The 19,613-nt window shown below is 39.4% G+C and overlaps 1 protein-coding gene across 6 annotated transcripts in view; it reads left to right on the top strand.

Annotated features, from left to right (window-relative positions):
* TBC1D4 (TBC1 domain family member 4) overlaps positions 1–11,516 on the top strand; it is a 111,090-nt gene extending 99,574 nt beyond the window's left edge. For all 6 annotated transcript variants that reach the window (XM_041419949.1, XM_041419948.1, XM_041419947.1 and 3 more), the window contains 5 exons: positions 223–467; positions 3,242–3,401; positions 5,646–5,815; positions 7,514–7,690; positions 9,277–11,516. In XM_041419949.1, coding sequence (XP_041275883.1) covers positions 223–467; positions 3,242–3,401; positions 5,646–5,815; positions 7,514–7,690; positions 9,277–9,504 — 980 coding nt within the window. In that variant the 3' untranslated portion in view covers positions 9,505–11,516. The remainder of the gene's footprint in view (positions 1–222; positions 468–3,241; positions 3,402–5,645; positions 5,816–7,513; positions 7,691–9,276) is intronic.
* Positions 11,517–19,613: the final 8,097 nt, after the last annotated feature.

The following is a 19,613-nucleotide window of genomic DNA, read 5'->3' as shown; positions in this document are numbered from 1 at the left end:
AGGCAGCTGCTTCTGCAAGTTCTGTGCAGATGAGAATATTAAGTGGGTTCAAAAGGTACAGTCCAAAATCAGTGGTAAGATACAGACTGATCTGATTGAAGGCAAACTGCATATGAAAGCAAAGAGAAGCAGTCTGGAGGAGGAGAAATGCTGTTTGTCAGATGGATTGGGGTTTTTCTTCAGAAGAATTGAGTATCAACTACTCCTCTCTTTTTGCATCAGGACGGACATTCCCTACACATCCTTACTTTTCCACGCACCTGGGAGCAGGACAGCTATCACTGTTTAATCTCTTGAAAGCGTATTCTTTGCTGGACAAAGAAGTTGGTTATTGTCAAGGTATAAGTTTTGTAGCTGGAGTGCTGCTTCTACATATGAGTGAAGAGCAGGCCTTTGAAATGCTGAAATTCCTCATGTATGACCTTGGCTTCCGTAAACAGTACAGACCAGACATGATGTCCCTACAGGTAAGTCAGCCCTTCTGGAGCAAACCAGAGTTTTAAATTACTTTTGAGCCCTTATAGGGATTGCTTAGGTTCTTCAGGGTCTTATGAAGCTTCTTATACTGTTTTGGAGATTTTGAGGTACATGTATATTTTACTGTCCCTCAATTTGTAAACAGAAGTTTAAAACTTGCAGAGCTTTTCCTGTCACGCAGTCCGGTCATCTCTTCAGAAATTCTGCTTTCTGCTATTTTGCCTTTCTTTTTCTCTTCCTCACTGCTCTCTCTTCCTTATGCCAGAAAAAAACCTGATATACTTTGTCATGTATGGATGGAGTTTAAAAATTAATTAGATTTTGTTTTTCTTCAGTCCATGAGCACTTGCATGTAGATTTCTCTCTTGTAAGGCCAAGACAAGTCAATAGTGACACACAGTGGCCAGTCAGTGTATTCTGCAGGCATTTGTACTTGCGTCTGCTCTGCCTTGACTACTCATTTCACCTCCTTTCTCTCACTGTCTTCTATTCCATCACATTCAACAGAGAGAGAAAACAGTTGAATTTTAATCGTTTAATTATCTTATGCAATGATGCATGCTTTTAACACCTAGTTGTATATACTTAAGACTGTTTAGGAGGAAGACAAAAGTTTTCAGATCTGTATAAATTTCAGGGTTTAAAGTTTGAGAAATCTTTCACCTTGACATGCAACTTTCCCCTGATTTGAATAAATGCAATATGCTATAAACCCTTTATATTATAAAGGAATATACCCCTGATGAGTTGTATAATCCACAGTGGAGGAAGAGAAAGCAAAGCAGCAGATAGAAAAGTCTCCTTTTTTTTTCCTATGCTCCCTGCATAGCAAACACTTTAAGTTAAAATAAAGGGTGATTTTAATCCTACTTTTCATGGCCAGTCACTTTAGATGCTTATTTGGCAAATGTCCAGAACAATGGAATAGATTGTAATGAAAAAAAATTTAGTCTAAAAACACTTATTCTAAAAACACTAGAGGACTGTGGATGTAAGTATACTATACAAGTGTATGTATACTGTACAAGTGAAAAGTTCTATACAAGTTTGTTGTTGATGAATTAAGAGTGAACAGCCATAAAGAGCTGTTTTACCTCCTCTTGTTCCATTTCCCCACATAAATATGTTTTAAACCAGTGAGGGTCAAAGTGTGATAAATGCATATTTATGGGTTTTTTCCCCCTAGTTGATGCTCTCTAAGTTAGTGTGTGTTAGACTGCAGTTGTAGACTTCCAACAGCTGATGATTTGAGAGCTTTCACATGCCCAGGATTTGACATTTCAGTTCAGATGAGTGTGACTGTTTCATTGGCAGAACCTCTTAGTAAGAACACTCTTCAATTTGAGAAAGTTTACCACTTTTAGTACTGTTTGCCTTATAAATTAAATGACCTGTCTTTCCCCACAGTTTGCTTCTAGGCAGTTCTTCTGTTAAAGTAAAGGTTTGTCTGCTCAGGACAAACTAGGCAAGAAGACTTAGAGGACCCTACTATATTTGGGTTGTTTTCTAATAGGAAAATAATAATAGTACTGCAAATTCTTTTGGAGTAGTGAAACACAAGCAAGCTTATAGGCAGAATTGGCTTCAGTCCTAGAGAAGAAAAATGTTGGATGATTCTTCAGGATAATGAAAATTATTAGACTTTAGATATTTTAGTTGTTGTCTGGAAAAAGTAGTAATGTAATCCTTAGTACATAATGAACTATCCTAATTGTTTTACTGCTCTGTGATGCAATGCTGACTTCACACATGTGTTTTGTATTTGGGCTTAATTGATTGGTATCTTACACAATTAAAGCAAGGACTCAAATCATGAACAAATTTAGCTGATTTGCCTAAACAAAATTGATCCCTCTGCTTGTGTGCAGTGCTGATGAACAGGTAGCTTCAAGTGCACTCAACTTTTGAGAACAAGCACAAATTACTGCTATTAGAAGCAGGAAAATAGCTGAATCTAAAGAGTCATTTTCTTATTGAGGAACAGATTCACCTTAAGCATAAAGCACTGTTGACAATAAAATTGGACCTGGCAACTAATTAATATATGTCTGCTTCTTATTTGCTGTTTTCTGAGAAAAGTGTTGCAAGGAAATAACTTACCATAGAGAGATATTTTTAGCCATGAAGAGCACCTTTTAACCATTTTCCCTTGCAACCTTTTATAGGTTGTACAGGAACACTTTTTTGCATCAGTATCTTAAATTCCACTGGGAGATGTGCTGGGAAATATATATGTGGTACACCTCTGTGTAAAATGTATTCTGTGGGTACAGAAACTGTCTAAAGTTGTGATGACGGTAGCATTGGAGTTTTAAATGCAGTAAAAATAAGGTCAAAATTCAAAGAATGAAGGCTGAATTGTGTAAATTTAGTCATAACTCATGGAGAGTTTTGACATCTTGGAAGAGGTACAACTACTTTCATCGCTGCAAGACTGAAAGGTCTGGTTTGTTGACAAAGTTGGAGCAATATATTCCCTTCTTACCTTAAGCCTGTGAATCTGAAATATACTTCATTAGTAATCAGGTTCAAACTGTTCTTTGTTATTGACTGCCCTGTTGGTTTTAATTCATTAGTGGCAGGTTGTTCATACATGAGTAAATATCACTTGAGGCCCCAGGAGGCAATTAAACTTCATTTTACTGTGCCATCTGTACTGCAGTTAATTTCCCTTGAATGAAATAAGAATAATTTGGAAAACTGAGTAAAGCTGAACTTTTCTTTCTTTACTTTCTCCCCCCTCCAATCCCCTCATGCACTGTAGATTCAGATGTATCAGCTCTCAAGGCTTCTACATGATTATCACAGAGACCTGTATAATCATCTTGAAGAGAATGAAATCAGTCCCAGTCTTTATGCTGCACCGTGGTTTCTTACACTATTCGCCTCTCAATTTTCATTAGGATTTGTTGCCAGAGTGTTTGGTAAGAAAGTTTATTCTACTGAAATAATAAACAGAACAATATCCATTGTGTTTTGAAGCACTCTAGGGGTAGTTTTCTCCATGTTGGGGACATTTGGGGTGAATGTTGTGGGTGGTACGTAGCAGCACTTTTCATGGGATGTCAGCTCCTTCTTAAAAGAAAGATCCGAAAAGTGTTTACTGAAACATAAGACTTGAGCAAATAATTATATTTTCTCTTACTACTTAAGGGACTTCTGAAGTGTAAACAGCAGAAAATTTATTGTTACAAATGTATTTTATGCAAATGTATTCGGTTTATATCAGTAGAAAAGTTCATCTTGCCGAACTTGCAAACTGAAAAAAGAAAATGCATTTCTGAATTCTGATTCTGAAATGCTTTCTAAAAAAATTCAAGCAAATTTGAACTTAAAAGCTGGTTTAGGTATTCATGTATATATTGAACAATTTCCAATTCATAATATGCCTCTGATTTCATTTAGATAGTTTTTTCGTTAAAAACTCCTCTTCAGGTAACATCTAGTACAGAAGCCTAAGTATTGATTATTCCTGGTGGTGTTTACAGTATCAGGATGTCAAGTAATTATTTTTGTGTTCTTTTTTATCCACAAGAACTTCCAGCTTAGTCAAATCTCTAGTGATGCACCTTTTTTAAAATTGAAATTTATTTATGAATACAAAATTGATAAAAAATTAAAATTATTATTTATGAATGCAAAACTCACTGTACTTGTATATGTACCAAGAATCTAAATGCATGTGTAAGGTACTTCCTCATAAGTCAGATACTTTTTTCCCCCTTTCATCTTTCTGTTTTCAAATGGCACCTTTTGTTCCTTCTTAGGAAATTCAACCTGACTGTGTCTCATGTTTTAATACCGGAGTGTGTTAAGTTCTCAGTTTGTGTGGTGTGTTGGCTTGGGAGCAGGAAGAGGGTTTTGGTTAGTTGGGTTTGATTTTAAGTTTTTAATTTTTTTTTTTTTTACTCAGTGCTTTCTCAGTTGCAGAGGGTTTTTTCCATTTACAGCAAACACTTTTTGGCTGCTGTCTGGGGCAACAAATGGTTGGTGCATCTCTTTCTCAGTGGTGTACCAGTCATGTGAATATCTGTTTTCCAGTGGGATTTCTGAATTCTGGGACACTTGAACATTTTGTGCTTCTGTCTTTTTTGTTTCTTGGTTTTTTTCTTTCCTAAATGAATTTTTTATGGATGGGGAAGATGGGAAGGAAGTTCAGTTTTCACTTCTCTGTAAATAAGCTGAGCAAGGCATGTTCCCATTTTAAAGTTACTGTGTTATTTTAATTCTTAATGCTTTGAATTCCTGAATTTTCAGTGTCTTATGGGCCATTGTCATATACCAGGAACAGGTGGCTATTGTCTACCCTTCACAAATTATATATTTATGCTGTTTGAATGTCCATCACAGACTTGAGAAGGGAGAATTTCAGGAGCTGCATTTGAGGGAGATGGCTGCCTCATCAGTGTCCTTCTGCTGCTGTATGATACTGGATTAGGTCAGGGATGACCTCTTAAGTATCAGGATCAGGAACTGAATTTCTTCAGTTGTGTAGCCCTGAACAAACACCCTGTGGTGTGACAGAGCCGACAGCTCAGGAGGTTTATTTGAAATGCCCATGTGCTGCCTTCATCTCAGTAGCTTCAAGTCCACCACTGATTCTGAGGCAGACTCTCTATTTACTGTCCTCAAGATTCCCATTTCTGTACAGTCTGTATCTGCTGACCTGCAGAGCCCAGCCTTTCCTCTCTTATCCGTGTAATTATACCTCAAAGTAAGGGTTTGGGGCTTAGATTATAGCCACTAAGAGCACTACTATAATATTTGAAAATAATATAACTGGTTGTCGAATCTAAATATTTTTTTTTAAGGACTAGCTTCTGCCTGTAGAAAACAGTTGTGTTATGATCTGCCCCCCAATTGCTTTTCAGTCACAGGAGCACTTAAAACCAGTTAGCAGTTGGTTAGCAGTCTCTGGCAGACAGTGGTGAAATGGTTATTGCAGATAACTGCTAGAGACATAATAAGCATGCAGTATTTTCTTTAATGCTCTCTCACATCTGTAAAATGAAAGAAAATCCATGCTTTATCCTCATGTTGAAATTGCACTTCTGAGCTGAATACCTCTGCACTGTGATTGATTACAAAGAACGTCCCAGTAAATGTATGTATTAATCCAGTGACTGTAGCTCCCATTTTCAAGATACTTTAATTATTTTCTCTTTTAGACATTATTTTTCTTCAAGGAACAGAAGTCATATTTAAAGTAGCACTGAGCCTACTTAGCAGTCAAGAGACATCTATAATGGGATGTGAGAGTTTTGAGAACATTGTTGATTTTCTTAAAACCACTATTCCAGATATGACTAAACCTCAAATGGAAAAAATTATTACTCAGGTAAGGATGTTTTTCTCTTTACTTTTCTCTCCCGTATTTAGTTTATTTTAAAAGAATCATGCCTACACTATATGCAAAAGTCTTCTCAGAAGAAGATAGGTAAAGCTTCTTGAGAAATACTGTCAGTGGCTGGAATCTTCATATTTATAACTTAATTTCCTCTGCATTGAAGCTGCAAATTGAGAGTGAGCCTGTCTAGTACCGTAATTGTGAAATTGCGAGCAGCGCTCCCCTTTCAGGTAGTAGTTCAGAGATATCAGAAGAGCTCTAGAAAACCATGTGCAGGAGTGGAGTAAACACTTGTGCATTCCTGTGGCTTGTTAAGGTTTGACTCTTTCAGGTGCTGTTAGATAAGAATTTATTCTTAGACAAGGTAAATCTTCATTTCCTCATTGCATTGACTGTCTTTGCCATGCTAAACCTGTGTCAGGCGCTCTGGTGTCTTTCACAACTCATTGATTCTGGGAATGATAGAGTGGTAGTTTAACACTTGTGATACTCTTAGACATTAAATCTGTTCTGTGCTCTGCATGGGCTGCAGAGCAGCCCTGCTGTGTGGGCAGGGTAGAAATGGCTTTGTGCAAAGCCAGGTCTGATAGAGTGAGAATGGGTTATGATGCCTGCAGAGCTGAATGTGGTTACATGCAGGGCAGGGCAGCTCAGCTCTGCTGGTCTGGGGTGTGCTCTCATGCTGAGCAGCCTTGCACATCTGCATTCATGTGTAGACTGCCTGTATCCTGTGCTGCTACCTAGCCTGGCTGCAGGGGCAGTTGTTTGGCTCAGTCTTGCAGTTCCCAGGACCATCCCCTTATAATAGGTAATGAAAGAAAAATGTAGACATTATGCAGATCTGTAATGCTCAGATGATCAGGTAGCTGTGTAGAGGAAAATAGTGCTTACCAAGCTTGAACACTACATAATTTAAAGTTTTATCTCATTTGAATACAATAGAACAGTGAAAGTAATACAGAACTTGTTTTGTCAGGGAATCTGTGTGTGTCTTGTATTGGTGGAATGTTTGTGATCTCTAGGATGAGGAACAGAAAATTGATGAAACTGTAGACATCCTTCCAATCCTAGTCTAAAATCTTTGGTAATTTTCCAAAACTGAGAGGCTGTGACTAGGTTTGTAAACAGATCAGGGTCATATGTCCCATCACTGTTAGAAACTCAGTTCTGTGGTCTTCACAATGCTTTGTCACTAATGTATCCCAATAAGAAAGTAGTGTGTCATCATAAAGGGATAGAGCACATGGAAACTGTAACCATGAAGGCTGTTTTTACAGAAGTCTGTAAATGAGCTCTTGGAATCAAGGGATCCAATTCTGAAGGCAGAGATCTGATGAATCCCAGATTTAAAAATTTTGTCTTGAACTTCTTTATATTCCTGAGCAACAGTCAATAAAACTTTATCATATTGTAAAATTCTTGGATTGAATAAGACTTTTCTGCTGATACATCTCATAGTAAGAGGTGGTGCTTGGTAATTGTGAAAGGCATGATCCAATTTATTTTGAATTCTATGATTTGTTATGGCTACAACTCTGTTATAATGCTCTTACTGTAGACATCCCCTTAAATACTTTTTTGAAGGGAACAGGAAAAGCATTAATCAAGAAGAGTTGACTCTTAGTCAAACATTCACATGGAACAAGTCCTCCCTATTGTAATTAAAAATGATCTTTTCTCTCATGGCAGGTGTTTGAGATGGATATTTCAAAACAGCTCCATGCCTATGAAGTAGAATACCACGTTCTTCAGGATGAACTGCAGGAAAATGTGAGTCCCTGTGATGAAGGTGAACCTCTGGAGAAGCTGGAGAGGGCAAATAATCATCTGAAGAGGCAAAACATGGATTTGTTGGAGAAGCTACAGGTAAATGACTGAGGCTACAAACTCATGGTGAAGTAATTTCTGTGATTCAGCCAATAGAGGAAAAAATATTGTTTTAAGTGTATGTGAGAAGTCTTCTTACTGCAAGACCTTGTGTAGTTGAGCAGTTCTCTTAATTATAGTGATTCACTTCTGCTAGGCATACTTTTAACTCCTTTGTCATTCCTTGGACTTCTCCTTGATTTAGATTTATTTTTTCTCAAAATCTCTCTACCCTTATATGCCATAAAATCTGTTGGCAAATTTTGTTTATCTTTCTGAAAAGCGAGTTCTCTGTCCCTTCATCTCTCTGCTTCCCTGTTGGAAAGGGTTAAGAAATAATCTATAGTGCAGCAGACTTGTTTGGTCCAGACCTTTGTAGATAGTGTTGTTTTGTTTCCTTCTGCTGAAACTCAGAGTCTACTTTTGGAAGGTGGTCTCTCCTAGCAGACCTGATTACATCTGAAAGCCCTCCAGACTTTGCCTGGTGAAGTTGTGCTTTAAAAAAGCCCTCCTTCACTATTTACCCTTTGTCTCATAGCTTGGCCAAGACTTGTTTCAGTTGCAATATGTTGTATTGTCTTGCATTTTCTTGAAAGATAAAGTCTTGTTTTTTTCATCATCAGGCTATTTCTTGTTGTATTTGTTAATGTGAACAAGCATTGCAAAGAGCTCAGAAAGCACTTTCAGCTTCTGAAACGGGAAAATGGAAGGAAAAAAGGGAAGATCAAATCCTCATTATTTTTGTGTTTATAGTCTAAGGGTGCTGTGTTCTTTTGATACTGAAAACAGGAATCACTTGAACTTTTTACTATTACTGATTTTTCTTTCTTATTTTTCTTTATTTATTTACTGCAGCTGTGGCTTTTACCTCTGTTCTGAAAATTCACCAAAGACACAGAATAATTGAGTGGCTGATTTGAAAGGCTCTATCAAAGCTTTTCTGCTCTTTCAGAGTGCCTTACAATAATGCATCTTTCTCAGTGCTTAACCTCTTCACCTTTTTCTTTGCATAACTTCTTCATTTCTCTGCTTATACCCTTTCCTAGGAGCAATCAGAATTCTTCCAGTACCCACAGAGGGAACTGCTGCTGCTGTGGGTACTTTGACTAGTCAGAGGAAGCTGTAGGTTTTTAAATGGAGAATAGGGAACACAGTCTGCTTCTAGACTTAAAGTTGAGTTTCCCTCCAACCTCTTCATCCTTCTAACTTGCTTTATCATACAGGATTCCCCTTGTTCCATCACTGTCAGAGAGGCTGTGTCTTCCAGTGCTACTTCAGCTGCTGATTTCCTTTTTCTCGCTCCGGCTCCAGTTCCTTGTTACTCTCAGCTGTTCCTTGCTTGCTGCAACTTGTATGTCTCCTTCCCTCTGTAAAGCTTTGAGAAATTCTTCAGATTGATCTGGTCACTATGAAGAGATTTTGTGTATGATACACAGTATACATTCCTTCTACTGTCTGCCTACGCAGATGTCTTTTAGAAATAGCTATGTAAAAACATCATAATTTTAATATTATGATGCTATATAATAATATTAAAAGAAAACTATTCAGAATGTATCAATTTATGATAATGTTATTGTTTACAGGTTGCTCACGCTAAAATTCAGAGTCTGGAAGCCAGCCTGGAGACTGTTTTGACACGAGAAAACAAAATGAAGACTGTAATTCAGTCCCTGGAACAGGAGAAGATAACATATCAAAAGACTCTTGAGCAGATAGTCAAGTATTTGCCAGCAGAAGTGTTGTCTGACTGTGAACTGCTCCTGAAGGAAGTAGACTACAACCCAAATAATAAAATATGGAGTAAGCCATAAACCAGGGTTTTCTAGGCAGCATTTCTTCAAAAACATAAAGGGAACGAAAAAATGAGTATGCTGCTTTCAATAGCTACTTAGCAATAGGCAATGGTATTACCCAAAAATAGTGCTGGGACACTCATAGCTACAGATGGGCCTTCAAGTGTCAAAATGCAAATTCAGGCTATTAATTTTTTTATGATTATGTAAATAAATAATAAGGGGGAAATAAAGGATTCTCACATGTAATTATGATGAGTAGATGTATATTTAGAGTTGACCTAAAGGAAAGGAGAAATTGGAGTAGACAAAGATAATGGTGATCTGCAAATTCACTTTGGATGTGCTTGTCTTGTAGTGAAATGAGGATAGTGTGTCTTTATATATATGTATATTGAATATGTTGAATAATACTTGAAGAAAAAGAAAAAGAGAATGTCATTTTCCCTCCAAAGAGCAGCGTGTTTCACATCTGTGGAAAATCTGTGTGAACTCATGCGTGCCTCTCTTTTAATTCTACTGACATTGTGAGCACAGACCAATAAGCAGAAAAAGTATCATGACGTGGTTTGCACAGAAAGAGCTGTAGTGCCATCCTGTGCTGCCTGGGCTGCACCAGTCAGCAGCGTAATTCCACGTGCATGTTGAACTGGAAACAAGCAAGCATCGCATCATAGCTCCCCTCCATAACCCAGAGCTAGGGAATAGGTGTCTGCAAAGGCAGCAGCTAGCAGTGACTGCCACTTCCTTCCTGGCCTGTTTGCTTCCACCTGTCCTGGGGTTGGTGGTGATGAGGAGAGAAAGGAAGCACAATGATGGGATGGGATTTATCCTGATGTTAATTTTCCACTGGAGACTTGCCTGTTGTAAGAGTTAGGTGTATCAGGGGCTCTCGTTTAACCAAAGAAATGCTGCAAGAAGACTTGTCTAATTGTATTGGGATGCAGAAAGCTGTTTTAAATTTTGTTTGAGAAGAAAATTGAGGTAGGTTGCAGGAAGTTAAGTGTGAGTGCACAAGAGAGGACCAAGCAAGTCTCAGATATTATGTACCTTTCAGTTTTCACATATACAGTGGCTATACATTTCAAAGGGGATCCTGAAGTACAGGCACAGTTTTAATAACACTTTCCAGGCTACTCCTGTTTTAATACTACTTTGTGGTCTTTTTTTAAAACAAAAGTCATGAATTTTTGTGTTCTGGACAAAAGGTGGGATAAACTCTGATCATTTCAAGGGAGAAATTATGTTTATAGAGGTATAAAAAGATGCATATAGATTTGAAAATGTTTTTGAATGGAATTTTCGAGAAAGCTTAGACAAATGTGTAAGAGACAAGTATTTTGGAGTGCATGTCTGAACCCTTAATTGCATTTTACAGTGGCTCATGTTATCTCTTTCTGTTTATACTGTATTTCAGGAAACACTTACTCTTTTTAGTAAGAAAACCAATTAAGCAAAGTGCCAAATACAGCAGTGTCTTTTCACATCAGATTGTCCAATTTAGAAAGCAAGGACTGAATATCACTGCTTTCTAAGTATTATGCTTTATGTTACCATAAAAGTGAGGAACAGCAACGCTTACTTGCTGCACACTGCTGTGGAACTCAGGGGCTTTGGCTCTCCTGGGGTTTTTGTTGTTGTTTTTTTACTTCCATGATGTTTTATTTGATTAAAGATACTGATTTACTTAACAGTCTCTCTTTTTACATTTGGGGTGAAAGGTCTTAGCACTGTGTATAAAATTATATGGAATCTGTCTAGATATTTCAAGAATGTTGTATTGTACTAGATGGGGAAATGCCAAGTGAAAAAGCAGTTCTTTGCAGTTTTGTTCAGAGTGAGTTTTAGCTGATGTGTACATAAAAAACTAATCCCAGGAACCGCAGCAGCGTCTGTTGCAAAGAACCAAGATTATTCAGATACATCTTTTTTTTAAAGATGCACTGAATGAGCTTTATCTTCTGTTTCACTTTAAAATTTTTTCATGTAATGCCTGGAGAAATCCCAATAAATGTCATTGCTGCATTTCCCATAGCCTCTGGCTAGTTTTATTTTTCTACACTTCAAGTACCAATCTCATTCTCAACAGTCTCGTTCACATGAAATATGAAAAGGATCTGGCTTTAGTTTCTAATTGTGGGGAAGAAAACCTGCAGGATTTGTAAAAGTACACAGAGTACAAGGATAGATATTCTTCTTGGGGAGAATAATCTTACATTGTTCTTAACTGAAGATGAAATTTTTAAAAGGTTTTTTTTTCTGTAGCAGTTCAGTTAGTATATATGCATGTTGAGAACAGTAATTTAATGAAGTTTGTGTATCTAGCTTTGAAGGGGAAGGAGTGTGAAACAGCACATGGGAATAAGCTACAGAAGTAAAACCACAGTGGAGTAAGTGCCTCGTGGCATCAGGACACGTCTGGTAATGTTTGTGTGCTGAACCCAAGAGTGCCTTTAATTGGGCACCTCTCGGCCACGTAGCTTGAAGTCTGCACTCAAGCAGGTATCCTCCAGACCACCTTCTGATGAGTAACTGGCAAGATTATCTAGAAGACTGAACTGGATGTGTGTTTGGTATAGACAGCTTTACAAATGTTTTGTGCAGCTGTGAGGAGGGAGGTCTTAAGGTGCCGTGGACCAGAGGCAGAGCTGCAAAGATAATTGCTTGGGAGAAGGGGCATTTCCCGGGATCAGAAATATTGTTTTTCTATTTCTATATCTTGTTTTTCTGATGGGAAAAAAAGTTTTCAGAACAAAGATATTGTTCTGTGTGATCTAAGCACAGCAGAGCTCTTAGTTTCTGCTCTCAACTTCTGGAGAACTAACTCTTGAGGGAAAAGTATCTGCTGTTTTCAGAAACAGGTGACTTAGGCTGCTTTCTGCTGGTAGAGGGCTTACTTTGAAGTCTGGGAAGACATATGTCCTTCTAGCTTGCAAACTGGCTGGTAAGTGAAGAGTACCACTTGGCAGGAAGAGAGCTGAAATAAGTCAGTCTGGTAAGCAGGGCTGATGTAGGAAACTCTGGTATTCACTTCTTTTATGGATGGAAAATCTGGCCAGAAAGCTGTTTGTTGGGGGTTTTTTCTTCTCCTACAAAGTAGAGTATTTATTTCTCTCCTTAAAAGAGGAACTTTTATTTAAGATGCCTGAAAGTTGCATTTGTTCACTTTCATTAAAAAAAACCAAAACATCAGATTTTACAGAAAATCAACCTTACTTGAAATCACAAACCTAGTTAATCTTAAGTGGTTTGATTGTGCCATCTTCAACACGGCACTTCTTAGCTCAGTATCACTGCAAGAAAGCTGAACAATTTGTAACATACAAAAGAATTTCAGCAGTTTATCCAAGAATTTGACATTACTACTGTGATCCAGGGGGTCTGCATCTGGACACTTAATCTAAACATGAAGCCACATAGGTATTAGTGTGAATAGCCTTTTCTGGGCTGAGGAATGACCCCAGGCAGTGTTAACAGTGATTATCCAGTCAGTCTTTGTAGTCACAGATGGGTGTTGACAGGCATGTGCAGGCTGTAACATGTCAAGATTTATGCCAGGCTATGGCATCCTTTAGAAGAATTGTAATTGATTCTGTATTTCTGTGCTTCATCTTTTACTGTCAGTGTTAGTTCTTGAATTAGTTTGTTCTATACTTTTCCTTCCTCAGTCTTCCTAGTGACTAGAAAAAAAAAATGTAATGCTCTTTGCAAAAAAGGACATACCCAATGTTTAGCTCCAGTGTGCAAGAGAGAGTTTATATGCCTAAAGTTTAACATGTTAGCTCACTCTGTCTGAAAATGTGTTGAACTATGCAGTAACACTAAAAAGCTAGGCAGTGAAGCAAAGATTATGGTCTGCCTTGAGCAGCTGACAGGTTGTTGCTGACTGGCTTGCAGTGTAGTAGAATCTGCACAGATTGGCACTTGGTCTGTTTGGTTTTACTTTAATATTGACCTTAACTGTGGACCAAAGGAAGGAGCTGGCAGTGCTCCTTTAGCAAAATGTTCTGCTGGAGTTTTCTTTGAATTGAGAAGTCTTCCAGTCCTTAACTGTTCTCTTCACAGCTTTTGCTCAGCAGCCACCTTAACAAGAGTTTTGGGAATTTTTGTTTGTAGTCTTACCATTAAAAAAAACTTCTGGAGCTTATCCAGACTCTTTCTGTGCTCAAATTGCAGCTTACTCAAGTCTTCACTCTGATAAAGAAAAGTAGGAAGGTTTTATTATATAGGTTTTATTTTTAATGAGAGCGTGTGCTGAGAGGTGATACAAGAACCATATACTATTTCTTGCTGGAACTTGCTCGGGGAGAATGTTCTGTGCCTGATGCGCCCAGAGCATAGTTGTCCCTTTTGCTTTCATGGCTACTGCTGGCTCAAATTGAACTTGCCATCAAACTTGTAGATCACTTTCTGCATGATTGCTCTGCAGCCTCTCATCCCCCAGTTTGTACATATGACCAGAATTGCCCCCTCCTCGGTAGACAATACAGCACTTGCTCTCGTGACATTTCACTCAGTCAGTGATTGTGCAGCTATGTAGCCTATCCAGATGTCCCTTTACCCCTGAGGAAGCCCACAGCTGCTCCTAGTGTGATACCAGCAGCAGACATGGGGACTAGAGATACCCTGGGGGACAGTGTGAGGTGCAGATCCAGGCTAGCTGGAGCCCGAACCAGCCACAGTAACACCACACTAACACCAAAGCCTGGCTTGCCAAACACCCAGAAGCAGCCTGTGGAGGCTCTGGGCAGGCTGGCCATCTCTCCATGCTGCATGTTCAGCATCCTTGCTGCAGGTGAGGCCAGCCTGGCCTGTGCATTCTGTGCCCATTTGTCCTTTGCAATTTGTGCTCCCAAATGTTGTTTTCCAGTTTAGTGTTACGTGCTGGGACAGCACTGGGATGCAAACCAAACTGCAGAAAGTAGGATGGGGAGATGTCCTTTGAAATGCACACCTGATTCTAAATCAAACTGCTGCTGAGGGCAGGCCCCCAGTGCCAGTCAGACTCCTTTGGTACTGCTCCTGCAGGATACAAGGCTAGTTCTGTGCGGAGCTGCTGGGCTGTCTGCATTATCCTCTGTAGCACTCAGTAAAGGGTAATTTTTTTTCCCCCCAAGTGCTACAAAAGAACATATACTTTTTTTTTTTTTTTTTTTTTTTTAATGATCAATCTCCTAAAGCTGATGTTGTGGAAGAAGTCGTAGTTATTAGATTTGTGCTTGACTATTGCCCACGAGGTGTCACTGTTGGTTTTGTACATGCAGCTCGTGTGTGTGTGGCAGTTTGGTGGCTGCTGTGGCCCTTACTTTAGAGAGGAGTAGGAAGTTGGTCCTCTGTCTGATGAAGCATGATGCCCTATTTGCATGCTGTTTGTAATAAAGTGTGATGTTTGTGGTCAAAGACTTTATTATAATGAGAGGACTTACTAAATGACATGTAGGTCTTTCTCAGAAATTAATGTCTTGCAGTGTTTCATCTTTGCTCTTGTGTAAGACAATTATGGAAGCGCCTCACCCTTAAACAGGTGTATATTGTTCCCAGCAATCTGATCCCAGGTGTCTTCTTTTCCACTGTTCTGTTTGAGCAGAATTTGCGTTTCTTGAAAGCACCATCAAGTTGATCTGGTCTAACTGCTGTCTGATTTCACACTTAACCCAGTTTTGTTTTTTTAAAACAAGATTTCCTTGCAATAAGCTTCCCCATAAACAGAAAATCTCAACTAATCAGTTCTTTTTTCCTGGTTTTCTTTTAATTATCTTACTGGATTTAGTGGTTAAAAGGAATGTGGGGGATTTGCTCCTAATTTTCCTAGCCCTACAGAGAAAACATGATTTGCTGCTTCCATTTTCCAGTTAACACATTTTCCCTCCAACAGCATTGCTTTCACAGTGAGCACTGTGCTACTCTGAAATGTGGGGGCATGTTAAGTTAATGTGATGTTCCAACCGCGCAGACACAGCTGTTCCCAAATGCGTCTGGACAACAAGCACAAGTCATATTTACCTCTTGACCAGAGCTTCATGTTCAAACCATGCTCATGCAAATATGGCATCAGCAATTCCCTGGGGTCCACTGGGCATAAGCAAAAAAGACCACAGCTCTTCTACGACGCGTTTGCTTTTCTAAAAGCACCAAATTATAGATGGGCCTAATGGGTTGAAGGTGCTTAAAGCAGGGCCAGTGCACTTCATGTGCAATATACCATCATTTGAAAAGCTATCACGTTGTGGAAACATCATTCAAGGGCTAATTTAAATAATACTAACATCTGAAACGAAGGCATGTTCTGACATTTATAGGTTTAATGTCTATTTCTGCACTCTACCAAAATAGATGGGCTGTGGGTGGTTCTATGATTATTGCTGTGCATTAGCAAGACAAAAATTGTGTAGGCAGCTGCTATTATGCCTGAGTAAATATAGATGAGGGAGAATCTACAGAGTAATTTTTTGATGTCACATGTTTATTTAAGATATAATTAACTTCAGCAGTGCTTAAGGCTTTGGAGAGGGAGAGAGTATCTTAAAAATTCAGTGACCAATATGCCTCCATACTGCATAGCCTGGGGTCCTGGTCGAAGGGATGGGGTTGCACAGTTCTGGGAGCAGTGATTCCCTGCAGCCCTTTGCCTGCTGAGCAGTCACAGCTATTGAGGCTGGATGCATTGTCAAGCCATCATTCTGACCCAAATGTGTGACCTTTGTGTCCTCTTCCATTGCAGTGATCCTGAAAACTTCAGAGGGCTTTGATAGGCTGAAATGGGTATTTCTGCACTGACTTTTGGTATTGCATGTTGTGGAAGGAGGAAAGGTAGCAGTTTTTTTAAAAGAATATAATTTTATCATGTTTTGCCCTAGACAAGTAAAAGCTATATCCTTCCTACTCTAAATGGGAAGTGAAATGAGGAATGCTGAGCCACTGAGCTGCTCACAGTGGCATAACTGCTTGTAGTACTTTATATCCTTGGCAGGAGGACAGGATATAAAGTGTCAGCCAGCTGACCCCCAGATGTGTAGCCACTATAGTCCTGTTCATGTTCTTCACAAAGGGTGACTTCTCTGACCATTTCCTTGACTTGTGGGTGATGTTCTTACCAACCTCAGCCTGCTAGAGAAACATAGCATGTAAGTTCTTGTGTTTTCCTAAAAAATGTATTTCCATCAGTTCAGTGGACAGTAACATTGCTTTCCATCTTTTGTGAAAAGGCAGAGAACCTTGTCTGGTGTCCCTTGGGGTTAGTTTGCATGCTCCTGCAGAAATTGGGCATAAGCAATGCTGGAGGATGTTTCATTAAAAGGCCCAGGGTTTGGATCTTGGTAACGCTCCTAGTAAATGCAGGTGTTGGGTTTTTTATTTCTAGCTGTCTCTCAGTGGAAGACAGCCTGATGCAGTTAAAAAGCCCCGGAGGAAACTTAGCTGAGGGGGCTGGAGATGTGTAAAGTGGTTGTGTGTGGGAGGGCAGGAAGAAATGGAATTAAGGTAGGAAATCATAAAGAAGGTGTGACAAACACTTCTTCTAGCAGTTTGTTTATACCAAAGCTCATGATACCATGTCAGTTTTTGAAGAATTCTGGCTTGTTGACATTTTTCCTACTTGCCCCTTACAAAAAGTATGTATTTTTCCTAGCACCACCTGAAATGATCATAGCATCCTACAGAGCCAAAGCACTCAAATGGTGCAAAACTGCTAAGAGAAGAACACTTCATTTAGGAAACTCTATTTATTTGTGATGTAACAGAGCCTAGAGAGATGCTACTACATAAATCTCGTAAGACAGCAAAAGATGCACACTGTCCCAAAAATTTACCATTAAATCAAAGAGGTGGGAAGAGCAGCATCAGCCCAAGGTAATTATGATCAGTTTTGGCAGATGTACAACTGCACTGTAAGTGCCTGTAGAGGTGGGATGATTTGATTTAACATTCATCAAAGTTTTTGGGCAACACTGACTTTGTAGAGATGCTTCCAAAGAGTAAATCTTATTCATCTAATTGTGATGTCCACCTTATTCTGTCTATGATGAGTCCTGAAATATTTACTCCTTCCTTCTCTCCCATCCACTGCAAATAACAGCAAGAAAATATAGGTGCAGCACCTCTTTTCAGGCCCTCTATATAATAGCCTAATGGTTAGCACAATTGTTAAGGAAACAAAAGGCATGATTTCTGGTCAAAAATGCATCTTGGAAAAAATTCCAGCAGTGGAAATGTAATATGGGCAGCTTCCACAGCCTCTTTGTTTATTCTTATACTTAAGAGATTCAAATAATGAGCAGGACTGAACCCTCAAAAGATCTCAATTACTGACCCTCCACTCCTCTGCCCCCCCCCCCCCCCCCCCCGTTTATGACATGCTTTGAGGGAAATTATAATGAACAGGCTGTTAAACAAAACATGAGCCCTCAGGCTATCGAGGCTGTGGCAGATGATTTGCTCCTTTGAGTGTGCCCCTCCCCTGTCTGAGCTTCAGTCCTGATAGGACTTTCCAGCCCATTCTTACTCCCAGACTCCAAAGCTGGGATCTCTGGTCACCATGCTGGGGAGGGCAGAAAATGAGAAGAGGGAAGTGTGATGCTGTCACTGTCTCTCCATGCATGCCAAAACTGCTCTTCTTCAACTGCAATGTCATCTGAGCTAGTAGTTTCTGGAGGATTTATAATTATTTTTATTTTCTTCCTATTCTTTTCCCTCATCTCAGAGGAGTCTGAGTCTGAAGAGAGTCTCAGTGTAAACCTCTGAACACAGAAATAAACCGTAGTCCATCCTCTGTGCAATAGAAAAATTAATAGCAATAAAATTTTGCCTGGAGCTGGAGTGAAAGGTGAAGGAGGATTTGCTGCTGCCTAGGGCTGCAGGTAAAGGTGAAGGAGAAGGATTTGCTCCTGCTGCTGCCTCAAGTAGATAGAGTATGCTGGAGTTTAGGGCCTGATTCCACATATCTGTTGTAAAATAAATGTGTGCTCTATCACCATCCGTAGCGTGTGCACAGCAGCAAACCACTGCAAACACAGGTAAAAGTGTAACAGCCCAGAGGCAGGGAAGGAAAACAAGAAACAGAAGAGAAGGAGGGAACAAACACTGCAGGAGAAGACAAGGGCTGGGATTGCACTAGGCATGTGAGGAGAAACCCATGCCACTTTGCCTGCTGGAGGTGCCTGACCCTGTAAGGCCTGGAGTCACAAATCAGGTTGGGATATCTCGCTAGAGCTCTGCCAGCAGCCCTCTCCAAGCAGTAAACATGTCAAGACATAAAGTTTACTGCCCTTTCACATTAAGGATCTCACAGTAAGGATTTCACAGTAGGGAGGAGAAAGCACCTACCAACAAAATCGTCTGTAGCCCTAAAGCACACTGATGGCACCCACAATTACTGCTCCCCACAAACAGGGTTCTTCTTCCCACAGGAAACAAGTCACACATGAAGTATTGCCACGAATACAAAGTCACTGTAGCACTGAAGTGGGTAAAACATTCTCCTCTTCCCAAAGAGCAAGTTCAGCAAGTGAACTTAAAACTTCTGAAGTAATGAAAGGGAACAGGTGAGCTTCTGAACAAAGATCCAGTGCACAAAACCCCTGCATCTCTTTGGCTTGGCCTCTGACCTGCAGGTGAAGAGGAACTCTCATTTTCAGAAAAGTCCAAATGCCAAGACAGCCAGTTAGAGCACACAACCTCCTAAGCATTAGCTTTTTTATAACCCTCCAAATGTAACAGCATCTTTATTGTCTGATTGTTGAACTTTTATTTTTTCTTTAATGTCAGAATATACATTGGTCTGTGCATGTAAATGATAAATATAATTTCATTACAGAGGAATCAAGGATGTGTAGCATATTTCTTTGATTTTGCAGGGCCAATAAAACTTGTGCGCTGAGAGTAGCTTCTTTTAGTCATCCTTTTACAGAAGCTTTTATTACTCCCTTTACCTTCACATGAAAAGCCGCACATAGTCATGGCTATTAAACCATGTAGGATTAACTGAGCTTGCAAAGGTTTGGGATGTTGAGCTTTCTGCAAAGTCTGCTACCTAAGTATTTAAGCACTCTTCTCATTTACATAATCTAATTGTTACATTCATTGAAACATATTCTTTCTTCCAAATCCTACATCTGATCTCACTAGGTAAA

Source organism: Onychostruthus taczanowskii, unplaced genomic scaffold (assembly GCF_017590055.1).
Source record: "Onychostruthus taczanowskii isolate IOZ18803 unplaced genomic scaffold, ASM1759005v1 scaffold62, whole genome shotgun sequence".
NCBI classification, from domain to species: Eukaryota; Metazoa; Chordata; class Aves; order Passeriformes; family Passeridae; genus Onychostruthus; species Onychostruthus taczanowskii.
Note: the sequence above shows the minus strand (reverse complement) of the source record. Positions and strands in the feature narration are given on the sequence as shown.